Source organism: Bombina bombina, chromosome 2 (genome assembly GCF_027579735.1).
Source record: "Bombina bombina isolate aBomBom1 chromosome 2, aBomBom1.pri, whole genome shotgun sequence".
In the NCBI taxonomy this organism is placed as follows: Eukaryota; Metazoa; Chordata; class Amphibia; order Anura; family Bombinatoridae; genus Bombina; species Bombina bombina.
This window is the reverse complement of record NC_069500.1, coordinates 1,427,233,262-1,427,254,206: the sequence shown is the minus strand read 5'-3', so window position 1 is coordinate 1,427,254,206 and position 20,945 is coordinate 1,427,233,262. Positions and strand designations below refer to the sequence as shown.

At 39.5% G+C, this 20,945-nt stretch overlaps 1 protein-coding gene across 1 annotated transcript in view; it reads left to right on the top strand.

Moving 5' to 3' along the window:
- LOC128647596 (NACHT, LRR and PYD domains-containing protein 1a allele 5) overlaps positions 1-19,925 on the top strand; it is a 355,378-nt gene extending 335,453 nt beyond the window's left edge. Inside the window, exon 9 of the mRNA XM_053700353.1 lies at positions 19,750-19,925. Within this exon, the coding sequence (XP_053556328.1) occupies positions 19,750-19,925 (176 nt within the window). The remainder of the gene's footprint in view (positions 1-19,749) is intronic.
- The last annotated feature ends 1,020 nt before the right edge of the window (positions 19,926-20,945 follow it).

The following is a 20,945-nucleotide window of genomic DNA, read 5'->3' as shown; positions in this document are numbered from 1 at the left end:
CTGAAGTGCCAAAATGAGGCCTCCTCCCTCAGTACACTAGAGTGAAGGGGCCTTCCTGACTAGATTTAGGTGTCTAAAGCAAGCCAGATCAATAAAAAATGTCCCCAAGTGTATATGAGCTTATAAAACATTTCAATTGCCATCATATTGTAATAAAAAACAATCGATTTGGCCCCTGACAGTGTCTACCAGCATAAAAATCAAAAAGGGGAAGCCTGTTATCTTTTTTGCTGAGGTGAAAGAAAAATGGCTTACCGTTTTCCCTGAGGGGAAAAATGACTGTCATCTAGCATTAGCCTGTGTTGTTAGAAGGAGACTAGTCATACCTGAAGCAGATAAGTCTGCAAACTGTTACCCCCAACTGAAGTTCTCTGGTTTCAACAGTCCTGCGTGGTAACAGAAATGGATTTTAGTTACTTGTGCTAAAATCATAGCCCTCTTAAACAGAAATCTTCATCACTTTTCTGTTGTAGAGTAAATAGTACAAGCCAGCACTATTTTAAAATAACAAACTCTTGATAGAAGAATAAAAAACTACAACTAACACCACAAACTCCTCACCATCCCCGTGGAGATGCTACTTGTTCAGAGCGGCAAGGAGAATGACTGGGGGGCGGAGCCAGAGGGGGAGCTATATGGACAGCTCTTGCTGTGTGCTCTCCTTGCCTTTCCCTGTGGGGGAGAATATTTCCCACAAGTAATGGATGACGCCGTGGACCGGACACACCAATGTTGGAGAAAGAAGATTGAAGATGCCGCTTTGCTTGAAGACATCACCGGATGGAAGAAGACTCTCTGCCGCTTGCTTGAAGACATCGCCGGATGGAAGAAGATTCTCTGCAGCTTGATTGAAGACATCGCCCAGATCGGATGAAGAGTTCTGCCTGGCTGGGTGAATACAAGGTAGGGAGATCTTCAGGGGGGTAGTGTTAGGTTTATTTAAAGGGGGTTTGGGTTAGATTAGGGGTATGTGGGTGGTGGGTCGTAATGTTGGGGGGTGGTATTGTGTGTTTTTTTTCAGGCAAAAGAGCAGTTTTCTTTGGGGCATGCCCCGCAAAAGGCCCTTTTAAGGGCTGGTAAGGTAAAAGAGCTAACTTTTTTAATTTAGAATAGGGTAGGGAATTTTTTTTATTTTGGGGGGCTTTATTATTTTATTAGGGGGCTTAGAATAGGTGTAATTAGCTTAAAAATCTTGTAATCTTTTTTTTATTTTTTGTAATTTAGTGTTTTTTTTTTTTGTAATTTAGTTTAGATTATTTAATTGTATTTTAGTTTAGATATTTGTAGTTTATTTAATTTATTGATAGTGTAGGTGTATTTGTAACTTAGGTTAGGATGTATTTTACAGGTAAATTGGTACTTATTTTAACTAAGTAGCTATTAAATAGTTGTTAACTATTTAATAGCTATTGTACCTAGTTAAAATAAATACCAAGTTACCTGTAAAATAAATATAAACCCTAAAATAGCTACAATGTAATTATTAATTACATTGTAGCTATCTTAGGGTTTATTTTATAGGTAAGTATTTAGATTTAAATAGGAATATTTTCATTAATAATATTAATACTAGATTTATTTTAATAAGAGTTTAGTTAGGGATGTTAGAGTTAGATAGGGTTATTATACTTAATATATATATAATATAATAACGATATTAACTATATTAACCCTAATATAATTAGGGTTAATATAGTTAATATAGCTGGCGGCGGTGTAGGGGGATTAGATTAGGGGTTAATACATTTATTATAGGTGGCGGCGGTGTAGGGGGATTTAGATTAGATGCAAAAGAGCAGTTTACTTTGTGACAAAGCCCCGCCAAAAGCCCTTTTAAGGGCTGGCAAAAGAGCAGTTTACTTTGGGGTAATGCCACACAAAAAGCCCTTTTCAGGGCTATTTGTAGGGTTAGACTTAGGTTTAGTGGTAGGGATAGTTTATTATTTTAGGGGTTAAATAATGTAATATAGCTGGCGGCGGGGTAGGGGGATTAGATTAGGGGTTAATAATTTAATATAGGTGGCGGCGGGGTAAGGGGGTTAATCATTTTAAAATAGATGGCGGCGGGTTAGGGGCTCACTTTAGGGGGTAGGTAAGATAGATGGCAGCGGGGTAGGGGCTCACATTAGGGGGTTATAGATTTTTTTTTTTTTTTTTTTTTTTTTTTTTTATTGAGGTATCAAGAATGTACATAAGTCAGTGAAAAAAAAAACAACAACTCCATTCTAGAGGACAACAGTGCAATAGAATACAACAAAGGATAGTATCTCCATTAGCAAACAGTAATTGTCAGAGACATAGTTAGCATATTGGCATACCGATACATAAGGATTTAGGTATTAGTCTCTACTCTAAGGTGAATGTGGCTGATAGGTAATGTTCTATGAAAAGGTTTTAATAAGGAGAGTATGCAACATATGCTTCATAAATTGAGTTGAAGTAAAGATAACCTCAGTTTTTGATATAGTTTGGCTTATAGTAACATAGGCTCAGGTTTAGGTGAGCCCAGTTAGTGTATAGGTTAAAGAATAAGGGAGTACAGCGGGCCAAAGCCGCTCGAGGAGGGAGGGGGGAAGGTTCCTTTTATAAAAACCGGCTTTAAAGGGTATGTTATTGAGGATAGGGGTTACATCCAGAGGTAATTAATGGGGAGGAATGCGTTAATGAAAGAAAAGGATATGAAAAGGATATGAAAAGGTTATATATTGGGCCAATATTGCGACTCGCCAAGGGTATGACAACTAATGGGATCTGCGACAAATGCCAAATCATATAGGGTTAGAGGAGGGAGGGGGGTCGTGTTAGAGCAGGTAAAGGTAAGAGGATAGTGTCTCTACGCGTAAGAGAGGGGGCGGGACCTTGAAAGCCTGAAAAGTCAGATTGGGGCTATGGATAGTATTTAGCTGTATAGGATACAATGGTTAAGAGTGGTCAAACATAACGTGCTGCAATGACAACTCTAACCTTATTAAAATGAATAACTGGGGAGATCTCATGGTTATTTCTAATCTAAGGCTGTATGCGCTTCTGCAAATGCAAGTTTCAAAAGGGAGCAACCTGTGAATATAAGCCCACAAAAAATGTAAAATTGTCAGAAGTACAGAGATTTAACAGGTGCTGAGAATTATTGCATAAAATATAGGTAAAAAACAGACAAAGAAAACACACTGGTATGTGTGAGATTTGAGGGCAGGAAATAAACATCGGATGTGTACAGAGGGAAAAGAATGTACTCTGCTGTTTGTTTCTCACAGGTCACATAATCCTTCTGTCCTACCTTTCCTAAGCCCACTCTGTTAAACAACAGGCAATCAGCGCCGTATCCACTCTACAGTTCATACATATAATATTGCAGAGTTAGTGAATAAATCATAGTGCATATTCTAGTGTTAGCTAGACAAAATACCCCCCTTGGTGCTCATATATAGGTTAACTTAGTGTAGAAGGACTTAGCCCATCCCAAACGTGTGATAAATAAAGTGAGAAGGGGGCCATTGATTTAAACAAAATGAGGTGGGTCACAGGCTCACTGCACGAATGAACACTACTATGTATATATAAAAAAAAGACATTCTACATTAGTTAAACAAGTCCCAACAGGATTAACCGCATCTGTGAGACTGCGGGGTAGTGAATCAATATGAGTAAAAACAAAAGAAAAGGATTTGGCATAAAACAAGTTCTTGGCTGCCTGTATGAGTCTTTGGCGCCAGAAGTAGCTGCGGTGTCCTCATCCTATGCCCGTCTGTATGTGAAGACAGGATCGTGAGTAGCTATGCAACAGAGGTCTCCTGTCATAATAAGTGTAGTGCCGGTGATAGGGCTCCATAACTAACACACAAGTGTCCCGGACTCTTGGTGCCCTGCTCATTGGAAAGTTCATGATACCATACAGCAGATCTTTGCGAAGGTGCTTCAGGTAGAGGCCTAAGCGGAACCCCCTTTCGACCGGCCGCATCTCCAGCGGGTCCGGCGTCGGCTCAGGATCATCAGGTATTGAATTAGAGCGTAGGTATATAGTGGCTGGGAGTGTAGAGCAGGGCATAGACTCTGTAATCCCTCCAGGGAGGTTAGGCATGCAATCGTCTGCATCCGGGGACAAAGGACAGTCTCTGCTGCAGATCTCTGCTATTTCAGACTGTATGGTAAGTAGACTGAGTTCTAAAGAGGTGTTCATATCTTCATTATCGTCGTCGTTCTCAGAGCGGATAGCCTTTGTGAGGGAGGAGTATTGACCATCCATCTTGCGCGCCAGAAGATGAAGCAAAGCTGACATCATGGATTCCATCATGGGAGAGTATACTTTATATGTTAGCCAAGAATGGTAAATAATGTTGCTTAGTTTTTTCTGAGAAGAGAGAGATAAAGAAGACGGGTTGGATGTAACCGTTCTATCTAGCTTAAGTTGCAGCCGGGGGGGAGATATGATATAGGAGTAACAGGAGCCGCAGCCAGAGGTCTCCGTAGTTTAAAGTTAGCTGTGCATTGCTGATGAAGTAAAAATTAAGTCACAAACGATCAGTCCTCTTCTCCAGCAGAGATCAAGTTATGTTTTTTGGAATTAGAGCCCTTTATATGGAGATTAAATGTCTAAAAGTTCAAGATAATGCCGGAGCTGTTAAAAAGCACGTCTGGACATTGCTGCGGCTTAGACACCCCCCCCAGGGGGTTATAGATTTAATATAGCTGGCGGCGGGGTCCGGGAGCGGCGGTTTAGGGGTTAATAACTTTATTAGGTGGCGGCGGGGTCCGGGAGCGGCGGTTTAGGGGTTAATAAAAAAATTTATTGTTAGGATAGTGAGGGGGGATAGCGGATAGAGAGTTAGACGTGTCGGGCTATGTTTAGGAGGCGTGTTAGACAGTACGGGTGATTTCATACTTTAGTCAGGTTTTGTAGGCGCCAGCAGTTTCTAAAGTGCCGTAAGTCACTGGCGACTCCAGAAATTTGTACTTACGCAGATTTCTGGACATCGCTGGTTTATCAGACTTACGGCACTTTAGCCTCTGACGGCGCCGTATATGGGATAGCTCGAGTTGCGAGCTGAAACTGCGGGCGGCGGGGGGGGGGCGCTGCAGATCGGATCGCGCCCTATATTTGTGAAGCGACAGTATAGGTGTGTGAATATGGCTCAAACAGCTTATAGGAATAGATGCAGCAATTGAAATGTAACAAACTTGTTGCAATATGCGATCCGATGCGGTTAAGACTTGGCAAACAAATGAACCGCTTAATGCGCATGCGCTACACGTGGACGCGCTCGCTTTTCAAGGAGGAAGTAAAAATAGTCGCGCATGCGCACAATTAAGCATCCCCTTCTGACGTCAATTGACAGCCGCCTAATGGTTAAAAAATCAATTGGCTGTCTAAACAACGTGATTGTTGTTTAGAAAAAAAAAAAAAAAAAAACGGGTTGTTTTATTCTAAGCAAAATCGGAGCACATTATAATAGATAACAAAGGTAAAATTGAAAAATATAAGAATTGATGAATGAACATGCTATTATTTTTGAGTGATATATTGATTTTTTTGTGGCAGACAGATTAACTTTACCTTCACTTTAAACACGTCCTCAGCCAACTTAAAAGGGCAGGTGTCAAATTATCCCTACAAAAAGCTCAATGGTGCCACACTCGTGTAAGCTTCTTGGGACATGAAGTTACATCTGAAGGGCTAAATCCTCAGAAGATAAAGGTGGAAGCTATAGTAAATTCTAAAAACCCAACAAACTTAAAGAAATTGAGATCATTCCTGGGTATGACGAATTATTCTTGCAAATTCATTGATAATTTTGCAGAATTAGCTAAACCACTGCTACTTCTTCTAAAGAAGGATGTGAAATGGCACTGGAGTGAGACTCAAGAAACAGCCATCAGAGAGCTGAAGAGAAAACTCACTCAAGCACCTTGCTTAGCGTACCCTGAAGGTGGTAAACATTTCTTCTTAGAGACAGATTACACAGATATAAGCATGAGTGCTGTTTTATACCAAAAGCATGATAATTTAGGCAAAGTCATTGCTTATGCGAGCAAAACTCTAACCCCAGTAGAAATACAATTTAGCGATTGTGAAAAATCCCTTTTATCTACTGTATGGGCTCTACAAAATTTCCGCAGCTATATACAGGGCGAGAAAATTATTGTAGAAACGGCCCACCAGCCTTTGCTATATCTGCAATGTGAGAGAATAAGAGATAGGAATTTGTCTAATAGTCGCATAACAGCTTGAACTCTTTCCTTACAAGGCTGGCCTTTAGAAATTTGCTACAGGCAGAATAAAAAGAATCCAGTTGCACAAGGACTTGCTGAGCTCCACGACTGTACTGCTAAGGATCCTGGGGAACAATTATCAGAAGAGGATTTCCTGGAGGAACAATTGCTTTCCCCATATAAAATATACAATGAAGACCATTGTCAAACATAACCTTGGGTATATGTTGATTGTTGTTCTTACCATGCCACCATTGATAATGAGCGCAGACTAGTTGCTGGCATTGGTATAACTTGGGCAAATGGATTCTCAAATATTTCTACAGGTTTCAACATTGGACCAAGATCCAGTCAAGTTGCAGAACTAACTGCTGTTCTAAAAACCATTGAAATGGCTATTAAACAAAATATTCATGAATTTGTGATCATTACTGACTCAAATTACGTGCGTGACAGTTTTGTTGAATACCTGCCAACTTGGAAAAAAAAGGCATGCAGAAAAGTAACAACAAACCAGTTAAGTATGGCAAGTTGTTCTGCGAGATTGATAACCTAGTGGTGTCCAATGATTTAACCATACACTGAAAGAAGACCAAGGATCATTCCAGGGTTCTAGGTCCTGATAAGGAAGTCAATGATCGTGCATGTTCATTAGCCAAACAAGGAGCGATAACTGGAGAACTCCTTAATATCGACCACTAAATGGGTGCAATTCAGGTAGAAGCCATTACCAGAAACCAGGCTAAACAACAGAGTGAACCTAACCTGGTACAATGGAGTCAGGATTCTCCTAGTGAGGACCTGATCACTAGTCTAAAAGAAGACCCCATTGTAAGCATCTTCTATAAACACAAAGAAGATCCTGAAAGCAACCCCATCTCAAAAGATGATTGTAATGGCAAGGAAGATCTTAGAATCTTAATAAAGTTCAGATCACAATTCAAGTTACAGGATGGTTTGTTAATTAGAACCTCCAAATCTGGCATCCAGCAATGGGTAGTACCCACCAAGTTCAGGGGTCTCATGCTTCAACATGCCCATGATGCTCCCACATCTGGCCATCGTGGTGCCAAATTAACATATGAAATATTGCACGATTACGCCTTTTGGCCGCACATGTTTAAAGATGTTCAAACCTACTGTCAAGGTTGTTTAATTTGCCCACAGTTCCAACCCACTGCGCCAACGCATAGAGCACCATTGCAGAAAAGGGGGGTGGTAATGCCATGGTCAGATATAAAAATTGATTGTATTGGTCCAGTAACAAAGTCATCAAGGGGTAACAAATACATGTTAACAGTGACATGCCTGTTCACTAAATGGATAGAGTGCATCAGTGCACCTAACAATAGTGCTGAAACATGCGCAGCTTTGCTCATCAACCACATTTTTTCCAGATTTGGTTTGCCCCAAAATATCGAATCAGATCGGGGAACCCACTTCACTAGTGAAGTGATGGACCAAAATGTGGAAAATACTAGGGGTTAAAAGAAAGCTCAATATTGCATATAGAGCTGCTTCAAGTGGTGGTGTAGAGCGTTACAACCAATTCATTGTGAAAATCCTCAAAACGTTTGTGAGTGAAACGGTAAAGACTGGTATGTAAAACTACCTCTAGTCCTAATGGCATTAAGAGCAACTCCAAGTAGTGCTACCAAGATGTCACCTTTTGAACTGATGACTGGTAGAAGAATGATTCTACCTCAGCATCTACTGTACCGTACATCAGACCAGAACTTGATAAATGCTGCCAGTACACATCAATATGTGGAAAACCTAAGAAAGCACCTGCAATATGCCTTCGCATTTGCTCAAAGGAACTTAGAGAAAGCTGGAACTGCCACTAAAACATATTATGGTCTCAAAACGTCCAAAAAGGAATATGAAATAAATTATAGAGTTTATCTGTATAATTTTGGAAGAGATCAGAATTAGGAGAAGAAATTTCTTCCATTGTGGAAAGGTCCTTTTGTCATTACTGACAAAATATCTCCAGTCGCCTATAAAATTAGGATACCAAAAAAGGATAGTTTTATGGATAAATGGGTACAAATTTATAAGTTGCAAGCATGCCATCCTAGATCCCAACTACAAGCCATAGAGGGAGAATGAAATGCCATATCCCCAAATATACTAAATAAATGCTGTAGTTTAGAGATGCCTAGCATATGAGCATAAAGACTCGAAAATGAAAGACTCTCTTCATCGAAGACGGTCTATGATGCATACTGTCAACATCCTCACCAAATACCACTGACCTTAAGCCAATTTAAATACATGTGTTCTACATCTATTTAAAATTGGAAGGGGGATTTATGTAATAATACCTGAGTATTATTAATATATATGGTTGTTAAGACCACAGGATTAATTACATATGAAACTAGTTGCATCAGTTTATTTACTGTAGATTGCAGACCTCTATGCCAAAATGATGTCTGGCTGTATAAACCAAACCCCCCTCTCGCATTTATCAAAAGAAATGTTGTCAAAATTACCTTAAGGAAGAACAAAAGGTTTAAAGATTTATATAAGATAAGACCAGTGAAACATTTCAAGGTAAATATTAGCATTCTGGAACCTTCAGATGTGTAGATCCATATATGGAGTGTCCAAGATAAGAAATTAACTCAAAGGCCCATGTGGAGTATAGTCGGTCTGTCTGGGGAGATGTTTTAATTTACAAACATCTTCAAGGAATTGTAGCTTTTACCAACTACCTGTTAAATGATCCCCTGTTGAGCTCCATACACATCTTGCCCCGCCATGTGTCCCTGTGTGTTGAATCTACATCTATGCTGGCTAACAAAGAAACATGTCTACATTGTGACTCTCAAAATACACTGTTAAAATACAACTTGTATTTAGATTTCAAGTAAAATATACCTCAGTATTGTAGGAAAATATATATTTTAATGGATATGAGATTGTCTATCTTGTATAATATTAAATATGAACACATAAATATGGGAGATTATCTAAGCCTAAGAAGGGTAATATTGGAGGCTGGGGGCCTCAGAGTATAAATTTCAGAATGTCTTAATTTATGTTTTGGTTTTTTTAACCCCTTAACGACGCATGTCGTACAGGGTACGTCGCACACAACCTAGTCTTAAAAGACCAGCGACGTACCCTGTACGACATTAGGGGTTTAAAGCGGCTGGAAGTGATCCTGCTCGCTTCCAGCCGCTTTCTGGTTATTGCAGGATGCCTCGATATCGAGGCATCCTGCAATAACACCCCTTGGCCATCCGATGCAGAGAGAGCCACTCTGTGGCACTCTATGCACCGGACATCGATGGCCGGTATCGTTGGTGGGTGGGAGCCGAATTGGGAGGCGGGTGGGCGGCCATCGATGGGCCGGGTAATGTAGGGGGGGCGGGGCCGATGGGGGCGCGCATGCATGGTGGGCGGTGGGCAGGCACGTGCACAGGGCGAGAGCGGGTGGGAACCGCTACACTACAGAAAAGTTTTGGTTTTATAAGTGGGAGAAAGGGGTATTTTAATGTTTATAAAAAACAATTGAAGGTATCTAGGAGGGGGTGGGATGTTGGTCTTTGGTGGGGTGGGGGCTGTTTGGTGGGGTATCAGTCAGGTTAGGGGCTAAGGGGGGGTCCTACACATTAGCATATGTAAATATGCTTAAAAAAAAAAAAAAAAAGCCTAAATATACCTTTTATTTTAGTACTGGCAGAGTTGCTGCCAGTACTTAAGATGGCAGGGACAATTGTGGTGTGGGGGAGGGAAGAGAGCTGTTTGGGAGGGATTAGGGGGTCTGATGTTTCAGGTGGGAGGCTGAGCTCTATACTAAAGCTAAAATTAACCCTGCAAGCTACCTAATTAACCCCTTCACTGCTAGCCATAATACACGTGTGATGCGCAGCGGCATTTAGCGGCCTTCTAAGTACCAAAAAGCAACGCCAAAGCCATATATGTCTGCTATTTCTGAACAAAGGGGATCCCAGAGAAGCATTTACAACCATTTGTGCCATAATTGCACAAGCTGTTTGTAAATGATTTCAGTGAGAAACCTAAAATTGTGAAAAATGTAACTTTTTTTTAATTTGATCGCATTTGGCGGTGAAATGGTGGCATGAAATATACCAAAATGGGCCTAGATCAATACTTGGAGTTGTCTACTACACTACACAAAAGCTAAAATTACCCCAAAAAGCTCCCTACATGCTCCCTAATTAACCACTTCATTGCTGGGCATAATACATGTGTGGTGCACAGTGGCATTTAGCGGCCTTCTAATGACCAAAAAGCAACGACAAAGCCATATATATCTGCTATTTCTGAACAAAGGGGATCCCAGAGAAAAATTTACAACCATTTATGCCATAATTGCACAAACTGTTTGTAAATAATTTCAGTGAGAAACCGAAAGTTTGTGAAAATATTTGTCAAAAAGTGAACTATTTTTTGTATTTGATCGCATTTGGCGGTGAAATGGTGGCATGAAATATACCAAAATGGGCCTAGATCAATACTTTGGGATGTCTACTAAATATAAATATATACATGTCAATGGATATTCAGGGATTCCTGAAAGATATCAGTGTTCTAATGTAACTAGCGCTAATTTTGAAAAAAAAATGGTTTGGAAATAGCAAAGTGCTACTTGTATTTATGGCCCTATAACTTGCAAAAAAAGCAAAGAACATGTAAACATTGGGTATTTCTAAACTCAGGACAAAATTTAGAAACTATTTAGCATGGGTGTTTTTTGGTGGTTGTAGATGTGTAACAGATTTTGGGGGTCAAAGTTAGAAAAAGTGTGTTTTTTCCATTTTTTTCTCAAAATTATAAGATATGATGAAAATAATGGTATCTCTAGAAAGTCCATTTAATGGCGAGAAAAAAGGTATATAATATGTGTGGGTACAGTAAATGAGTAAGAGGAAAATTACAGCTAAACACAAACACCGCAAAAATGTAAAAATAGCCTTGGTCCCAAACGGACAGAAAATGGAAAAGTGCTGTGGTCATTAAGGGGTTAAACATAGAATGTCTTAAGGATCTAATATGGCCAATTTTAATAATCTAGTTCTTTATTTTTCAGGCATATAACACATGTGGTTGTCCCAATAAGGTGTACTGAATATGAAATTAGCTGTGGCTTTATATGAATAAAAGGAAATAGCCAAATGCTATTTTTAAATGAATTTTAAGATAATAATTAGCAGTATAAATTGCGTATTAATATGATTATTAAAAATATGCTTATGTCTGGTATTGAAGTGATCAGAGAAAATAGCACTATATGATCCTATGAATATTAAACACATACGGCTAGATTTAGAGTTTGGCGTTAAAAGCAGTGTTAAGGGCTCCTAACGCTGCTTTTTACCGCCCGCTGGTATTTAGAGTCAGGCAGGAAAGGGTCTACCGCTCACTTCCTTTCCGCGACTCCAGGCTACCGCAGATCCCCTTACGTCAATTGCGTATCCTATCTTTTCAATGGGATTTGCCTAATGCTGGTATTTGGAGTCTTGGAACAAGTGAGCGGTAGAGCCTCTATCGACAAGACTCCTACCGCCAAAAAAAGTCAGTAGTTAAGAGCTTTATGGGCTAACGCCGGAACATAAAGCTCTTAACTACAGTGCTACAAAGTACACTAACACCCATAAACTACCTATGAACCCCTAAACCGAGACCCCCCCACATCGCAAACCCTCTAATAAAAAAATGTAACCCCTAATCTGCCTACCAGACACCGCCGCCACCTACATTATAGCTATGAACCCCTAATCTGCTGCCCCTAACATTGCCGACACCTATATTATATTTATTAACCCCTAATCTGCCCCCCCAACGTCGCCGCTACCAAACTACAATTATTAACCCCTAATCTGCCAACCGGACCTCGCGCGCCACTATAATAAATGTTTTAACCCCTAAACCGCCGCACTCCCGCCTCGCAAACACTATATAAAAAATTATTAACCCCTAATCTGCGGTCCCTAACATCGCCGCCACCTACCTACAATTATTAACCCCTAATCTCCCGCCCGCAACGTCGCCGCTACTATAATAAATGAATTAACCCCTAAACCTAAGTCTAACCCTAACCCTAACACCCCCCTAACATAAATATAATTTAAATAAAACGAAATATTCCTATAATTAAATAAATTAATCCTATTTAAAACTAAATACTTACCTAGAAAATAAACCCTAATATAGCTACAATATAAATAATAATTACATTGTATCTATTTTAGGATTTATATTTACTTTACAGGCAACTTTGTATTTATTTTAACTAGGTACAATAGCTATTAAATAGTTATTAACTATTTAATAGCTACCTAGTTAAAATAATTACAAAATTACCTGTAAAATAAATCCTAACCTAAGTTACAATTACACCTAACACTACACTATCATTAAATAAATTAACTACAATTACCTACAATTACATTTAATTAAATAAACTAATCTATAATACAAAAAACAAACAAACACTAAATTACAGAAAATAAAAAATATTACAAGAAGTTTAAACTAATTACACCTAATCTAAGCCCCCTAATAAAATAATAAAGCCCCCCAAAATAAAAAAATTCCCTACCCTATACTAAATTACAAAGTAATCAGCTCTTTTACCAGCCCTTAAAAGGGCTTTTTGCGGGGCATTGCCCCAAAGTAATCAGCTCTTTTACCAGCCCTTAAAAGGCCTTTTTGCAGGGCATTGCCCCAAAGTAATCAGCTCTTTTACCTGTAAAAAAAAATACAACCCCCCCCAACATTAAAACCCACCACCCACATACCCCTACTCTAAAACCCACCCAATCCCCCCTTAAAAAAAAACTAACACTAACCCCCTGAAGATCTCCCTACCTTGAGCTGTCTTCACCCAGCCGAGACGAATTCTTCATCCAATCCGGGTGATGTGGTCCTCCATCCGGGTGAAGTCTTGATCCAGGTAGCTATTAAATAGTTAATAACTATTTAATAGCTATTGTACCTAGTTAAAATAAATACAAAGTTGCCTGTAAAATAAATATAAATCCTAAAATAGATACATTGTAATTATTATTTATATTGTAGCTATATTAGGGTTTATTTTCTAGGTAAGTATTTAGTTTCAAATAGGATTAATTTATTTAATTATAGGAATATTATTTTGTTTTATTTAAATTATATTTATGTTAGGGGGGTGTTAGGGTTAGACTTAGGTTTAGGGGTTAATACATTTATTATAGTAGCGGCGACGTTGCAGGCGGGAGATTAGGGGTTAATAATTGTAGGTAGGTGGCGGCGATGTTAGGGACGGCAGATTAGGGGTTAATAATTTTTTATATAGTGTTTGCGAGGCGGGAGTGTGGCGGTTTAGTGGTTAATACATTTATTATAGTGGCGGCGAGGTCCGGTCGGCAGATTAGGGTTTAATAAGTGTAGGTAGGTAGCGGCGGCAGATTAGGAGTTTATATAATGTAGGTGTCGGTTGTGTTAGGGGCAGCAGATTAGGGGTTCATAGCTATAATGTAGGTGGCGGCGGTGTCCGGAGCGGCAGATTAGGGGTTAATAATATAATGCAGGGGTCGGCGATGTTGGGGTCGGCAGATTAGGGGTTAATAAGTGTAAGGTTAGGGGTGTTTAGACTTGGGGTTCATGTTAGGGTGTTAGGTGCAGACTTAGAGAGTGTTTCCCCATAGGAAACAATGGGGCTGCGTTAGGAGCTGAATGCTGCTTTTTTGCTTTTTTTGTTTCCTATGGAGATATCATGCACGAGCACGTTTTTCCAGCTTACCGCTACCGTAGGCAACGCTGGTATTGAGGGTCGAAGTGGCGCTAAATTATGCTCAACGCTGCCTTTTCTGAGCCTAACGCAGCCACTCATACAACTCTAAATACCAGCGTTGTCTTAAGGGTGCGCTGGGAAAAAAAGCAGCGTTAGCTACGCGGGTCTTTACCGACAAAACTCTAAATCTAGGCGATAGTTTATTAATATCAAATTATAGTGTACATATTAAAAATGTTAAAAATTACAATAATCTATAATTTTCTGTTAACAGTTTTGAGAATGAACTGTTTGTCTCTGTCTGCTGCCCCCGGTGTTGTGATGCGAGAATTATAGTCAAAAGATTTGACTGTTAACAAAGATGTGTTTCCCTAGTAACCATGCATTGCCAGGGAACCAAAGAAGGGCCTTACCAATTCACCAATGATGGTACAGAACACTAAGGGGTGGGGTTATATCACATTTAACCTTAAGCATGGAGATAGTCTGGGCTGTTTTTCTTTCCTGTTAACTTGTTATTGATAATTTGCTGCCTGGAACACGGTCACTATAAGCAAAATAGCTACCTTTCTTATCCACATTGCAAAATACTTCTTTTGTTTTTCTGAGGTGAATTGGACCTGTTGGAAGTTGGAATATTCATTGGTTACCTGGTAAAGTATATGAGGTTGCTAAATATAGGTAATATTTAAAACAAATATATTCATTGTCGCTGCAGTTAAATTACAACTGATAGATTTAAAGAGCATATTTGTATTTTAGACTCATAGTCATAGTCCTGTATAGTTTTAATCTTGCCTTTTGTATGCTAAATAATTTATCTTTGCAAATATATAAATATATCTTAGAATTTGTCTTAACTGTAGGTAATTAAGAACTTATTTCAGCATAGATAAATTGGCATTTAAACTGACTGTTTACATTAAAAATATATATACTTCTGGTGTTCTAATTAGAATTGTATTAGAATCATAGGTGGCTATATAGCTGATTGTACTGTCTGAATGTTAGTGGCTCAGATTCTGGTATATCATTGTGGTATTTTGATGCAATTAAATTGTGAATAAGGTTCATTAATAAGGTAACTTTTATGATCTGTGCATAGCATATTATAACAATTAAAACTTGTACAGCATTGATTCATGTCTGGTTCTCTATAAATATAATTCAGTGTGTCTATAAATTTTAACAAATAAAAAAGAACTTAGGAATTTATATTAATGTTATGGTTTTGTATATGCATTTTATTGGGGCTTTATTTTAAGGAATAATTATTAAATATATTATAACCCGGCCATATACTGACATGCTTATGAAGTATTGCACAACCTGCAAAGTTCTGGTGTAAACAAGGTGTACACAAATATAAATATAGCAGTTACAATATTGCTGAACATACCAGTAACCATAGCATCTGCTGAAACATTAGATTAATCAGAACCTATTTACGGAGTACAGTGTTACAGAAACGGTTAACTGGACTTTTAATGTTTCCAAATGAAAAGGAAATTGGAACAGAAGTTGACTAATTTGATATCATAGCAAAGTTTTCAACTCTCAAAACCAGAAAGGTCACCTAGTTTTACATTTATTATTGTTTAGCAATAAATTAAATATAGCAAAATTAAGCTATAGACACAGATTATAGGTGTGTTATTAAAAGTTGAGATTGCGGTGCCTCCTGTTTCCTTATAAAAGCTAAATTAATGTTTTCTCTTTCTATTTATAAGCTAGTAAAATGTTACATACAATGTTGAATGGCCTCATATTTTACCTTCCACCAGGCCTCCAAGAGTCTAAGGGAAGAGATTACAGCAAAGTGGAGATCTTTCACAGAATGGACCCCAAACTCATGTTTTCAGTTATTCAACTGGAAATGGCTCAAACCTGTGTGTGTATAAATTTAAAGCACACAGAGGAAGTCCAGCACTCACAAGCTCTCAGCTAAGATTAAAAGCAAAAATGAAAGAGTTAGTTAAAGCATCTGGTCAAAAGGGACAAGCCCAGGTACCATGTCAAGGTCTCTCCCAAAACCTGGGTCCCTAAACCAGCCAAACAATGCAAGCTCTTGATCAAACAAACTGGGAACCAGGGAAGGGTGTATTTATAAATAGAGACTCCTATATATATCTCTGTATATATATATATATATATATATATATATATACCTATAGATTTACCAAAAATACTGTCAGATATATGTAGAAATATGTATTTATGAATAAATAGAAATTATTCCTCTATGTGAAAAACATTTGAATGTGAAATATTCATATTTTTTTGTCAGGTTAGCTCACTTGAGAATATGCAATTTTGTGTGTGCATGAGTAGGGTGGTTTTTTTTTTTCTTTTTTTGCTCAATTGACTACTATAGGGGAATAGGTTATCAAGCGATATTCTCTGTTCAGCAAGCAAAAACTTTAACTTTCAACATGTAATACGAGCACTTCCTGACGTGCGCAAAAAGCTTACTTCTAGCAGAGTTAATGCTTGAGTGGGAGCGTTAATACCACTCCACTTGTAATCTGACCATAAGTTAGCTCAGGCCTTTATAAGAAGCCAAAGGCTGACTGCCTGTAAGGAGACACTGATGACACAAACTTTTGTGATTTTTTTTGTATTTAGCGTTTATCATTTCTGTGAAGTACTAAACTGGGATCAGGTTAGCTGCTCAGTTTATCGTTAGTAAGGGAAACTCTATGTATAGGTCGGCTCCTGACAGCAGAAGGCTTTTTATTTGTTTTATTTGTTTTGCTGGCTGCTTTCGAATTGCTGTATTTATAGACAGTGCACCTGTTATGTTAAAAAACTATTTTCACTGAATAAAAGTTTGAAAATACAGTTACCACAGTCATTGTGACTGTTCTTCCAGTGATCTTATCACAAGGAGGTGACAGCGGTGGGATTTGTGGGTTGGTGCCCACTTTCCTGTAGTGGAAACCTTAAACATGGAGTATATTGTGAAGGCTCTGCTACAAGCTTGCACAGTACAGCAAGAAACAAGTTTGTCTCACCAGTGTGTCTCTTTACAGACAGTCAGCCATGCTAACAGGTCTCACCAGTGTGTCTCTTTACAGACAGTCAGCCATGCTAACAAGTCACACCAGTGTGTCTCTTTACAGACAGTCAGCCATGCTAACAGGTCTCACCAGTGTGTCTCTTTACAGACAGTCAGCCATGCTAACAAGTCACACCAGTGTGTCTCTTTACAGACAGTCAGCCATGCTAACAGGTCTCACCAGTGTGTCTCTTTACAGACAGTCAGCCATGCTAACAGGTCTCACCAGTGTATCTCTTTACAGACAGTCAGCCATGCTAACAAGTCTCACCAGTGTGTCTCTTTACAGACAGTCAGCCATGCTAACAAGTCACACCAGTGTGTCTCTTTACAGACAGTCAGCCATGCTAACAGGTCTCACCAGTGTGTCTCTTTACAGACAGTCAGCCATGCTAACAGGTCTCACCAGTGTGTCTCTTTACAGACAGTCAGCCATGCTAACAGGTCTCCAGCCTCTCTTTCACTCTGGAAAACAGCCTTTCTCTGAGACACATACCATTCCTAGAGAGCTGCTTATAAAGGTCTGAGATAACATAATAAAGAGCAGCTGTAAAATTGAACCAACAGGTTTAATTCTTGACCTCATATACGGCAATTATTCACATGGGTTATAAAGCACGCAGCTCAACATTTATTTATAACCATATAAACTATATAAAACAAACAACTATATATATAAATACATAACCATAATACTAATCACAATCAGACCCAAAACCCCAGTTGTGCTTTCCCACCATGTATCTTCAATTAACCTCACCCAGCTTCCTTTACTGCAAGCTCAACCTCCCCTGGACAACCAGATAAGATCAGTCAGCAAGCACCCCCCCCCCCCCAAAAAAGGCAAAGCCACTTACACAAACCCAAGACCTTTAATTTCAAGCAAGTCAAAATTAAACAAATAAAGACTCACTTCAGCTAAGATAAAATCTACATGATTTACCCTCAAACTTCACATGGCAAATAGAAACACTACCACATTGTCTCAAAAAACTTCTCACCATCATATTAACCTTGCACTTAGAAAAACCAAGCTTCTTAGAATCCCATGATGCCCTCCTGGGCTTAATTGCCGGCCAAATCAGTATTAACCTGGGAAACAGCTGCAGAAGCCTCCCAACATCCCCTCCCATTTTTTCAGCCAAAACCTTATAAGGCATAAAACCTAAATCATTCCCACCTGCATGAATCAATAACATACCTGGAGGGCAGAATAAGCGGGTATACTTCACCACCTTAAGAATAACTTGGTCCTATTTCAAACCTCTAACTCCAAACCAACACAACACTACAGCCCTAAAATCGATCCCTAACTGAGCATAATTCTCCTTGACCAATGGCGTCTTTCTAGCCCAATAAACATATGAATGTCCAATCAGCCAACAAGAAACATGGAAAAGCAAATTAAGCAACCAAATAGAGATAAACATATGACTTAAACCTCCCTGAAGCCCATCTCCCTATGCACTTAATGACATCATCCCACAAACTCAAATGACTGGTCTCAGAGGAAACAAAGCCTGCCAATGATAGAGCCTTTCTAAAAACTGCTACAAACTGAAAGTGTGAAAGAAAAGGACCATTGGGGTGAACCAATAAATGCCCTTAACTCTAACTCCCAAATATGACATAGATACAACAGGACAACAGTTCCCCCCCATGGCACTCAAACTGATTAAACAACATGTCTTAGAATGCCTTAATCAAATGAACACCTTACTATCTTCCAGCCAAACATTGGACAACTGAATCCCACCCAGATTCTTTTTATTAGCCCCAAAAAATGCAGCAAAAAAAGGATAAACAAATGCCATCTGAAACAAGCAAACTTCATAACCTGACTCACAAATTCGAGGAAGGACATGTTTGATCTTCTTAAAAAACTACAGGCCTCCTACTGTCACCAACATTCTCTCTCTAGACCAACCTCTAGCTGCCAGATGACCACAAAAGACTTGGTAACAGCATCCTAACCCAAGAAACAAAAATGCCATACCTGCACATTAGCATCCTTCCATTAAATACTTTCAAAAACGACATCCACACCTGAAGATCTTCCCTGTTTTCCTTTGAAATGCAGACATGATGATGCGGCTTCTTCGCACTAACCATACCCAAAGGCAGAAACCTGGAGAAAACCCTTGCTACGGAGATGATCTTGAATGCAAAATTAATGCCCAGCCATCCTACTAAACAAAACTTATTTTTTGAGCTTCTTCCTCACAACATCTGGATACTCTCGGGCTGACTTCAAATTCCCATGTACCCTACTCCCTTCATAGCATTCATTTCTAATGATGGATCCATCCATCTTACCTTAACTGGCGTCCGCACCCAGTAAAGCCACATTCCTTGGTTTCCTAAAAAAAGTACCCCTCTGGAAATATCTGGAAAGGGGATGCATCCCCCCGCAATGGAAACATTCATGCTTATACTTATGACACCCAAAAACAACACGTTACATCATTAAACTGGAAAAAGCCCTTTTTTGATTGCCACTGTTGCACTAGCTGTGGCTCCACCCCCTGTGGCACTTCTAATTCCCCAAAAGCACTGGCTTCCCCTTAATGGCATTACGATTTCCAACCATATGCCCATATCCATTTCATCCGTTTGCATGTCAGGCCAAATTGCAATGAAATCCTCTGCTGAACCTTAGTCTGGTAATATGCTATTGACCAATTTGCTAAAGTTTTCATCAGCTTCTTGAGCTCTTCCTTCTCCTTCTTCCCAGACTTTAGCATCCTCCTTAATCTCCAGAAAAAACTCCCTCTTCAAAATCTTTTCTTTGACATCAGCATTCAGGTGAAGCCCCAACTGCCCAATGGAACACAGATATGGCCTCTTAAAACCCCTCATCGAAAACATTTAAAACACCCTGAAAAGATGCACGGCTTACCCCAGCTGTAGAACCAACTCCAGTTGTCACAGACTCAGTCGCTGTATACCCTACCATGCCTCTACCGCTGATACAGCACTCAAATTAGTCCCCTGAGAAGCCAACTGCTCCTCCACCTGTGCCACTAGCTCCTTCAACTTTTTAAACAAAGCCATTTGCCCCAAATTGTAGATGGCGGCGATGTTAGGGACGGCAGATTAGGGGTTAATAATTTTTTATATAGTGTTTGCGAGGCGGGAGTGTGGCGGTTTAGTGGTTAATACATTTATTATAGTGGCGGCGAGGTCCGGTCGTCAGATTAGGGGTTAATAAGTGTAGGTAGGTAGCGGCGGCAGATTAGGGGTTAATATAATGTAGGTGTCGGTTGTGTTAGGGGCAGCAGATTAGGGGTTCATAGCTATAATGTAGGTGGCGGCGGTGTCCGGAGCGGCAGATTAGGGGTTAATAATATAATGCAGGGGTCGGCGATGTTGGGGTCGGCAGATTAGGGGTTAATAAGTGTAAGGTTAGGGGTGTTTAGACTTGGGGTTCATGTTAGGGTGTTAGGTGCAGACTTAGAGAGTGTTTCCCCATAGGAAACAATGGGGCTGCGTTAGGAGCTGAACGCTGCTTTTTTGCTTTTTTTGTTTCCTATGGAGATATCATGCACGAGCACGTTTTTCCAGCTTACTGCTACCGTAGGCAACGCTGGTATTGAGGGTCGAAGTGGCGCTAAATTATGCTCAACGCTGCCTTTTCTGAGCCTAACGCAGCCACTCAGACAACTCTAAATACCAGCTTTGTCTTAAGGGTGCGCTGGGAAAAAAAGCAGCGTTAGCTACGCGGGTCTTTACCGACAAAACTCTAAATCTAGGCGATAGTTTATTAATATCAAATTATAGTGTACATATTAAAAATATACAATAATCTATAATTTTCTGTTAACAGTTTTGAGAATGAACTGTTTGTCTCTGTCTGCTGCCCCCGGTGTTGTGATGCGAGAATTATAGTCAAAAGATTTGACTGTTAACAAAGATGTGTTTCCCTAGTAA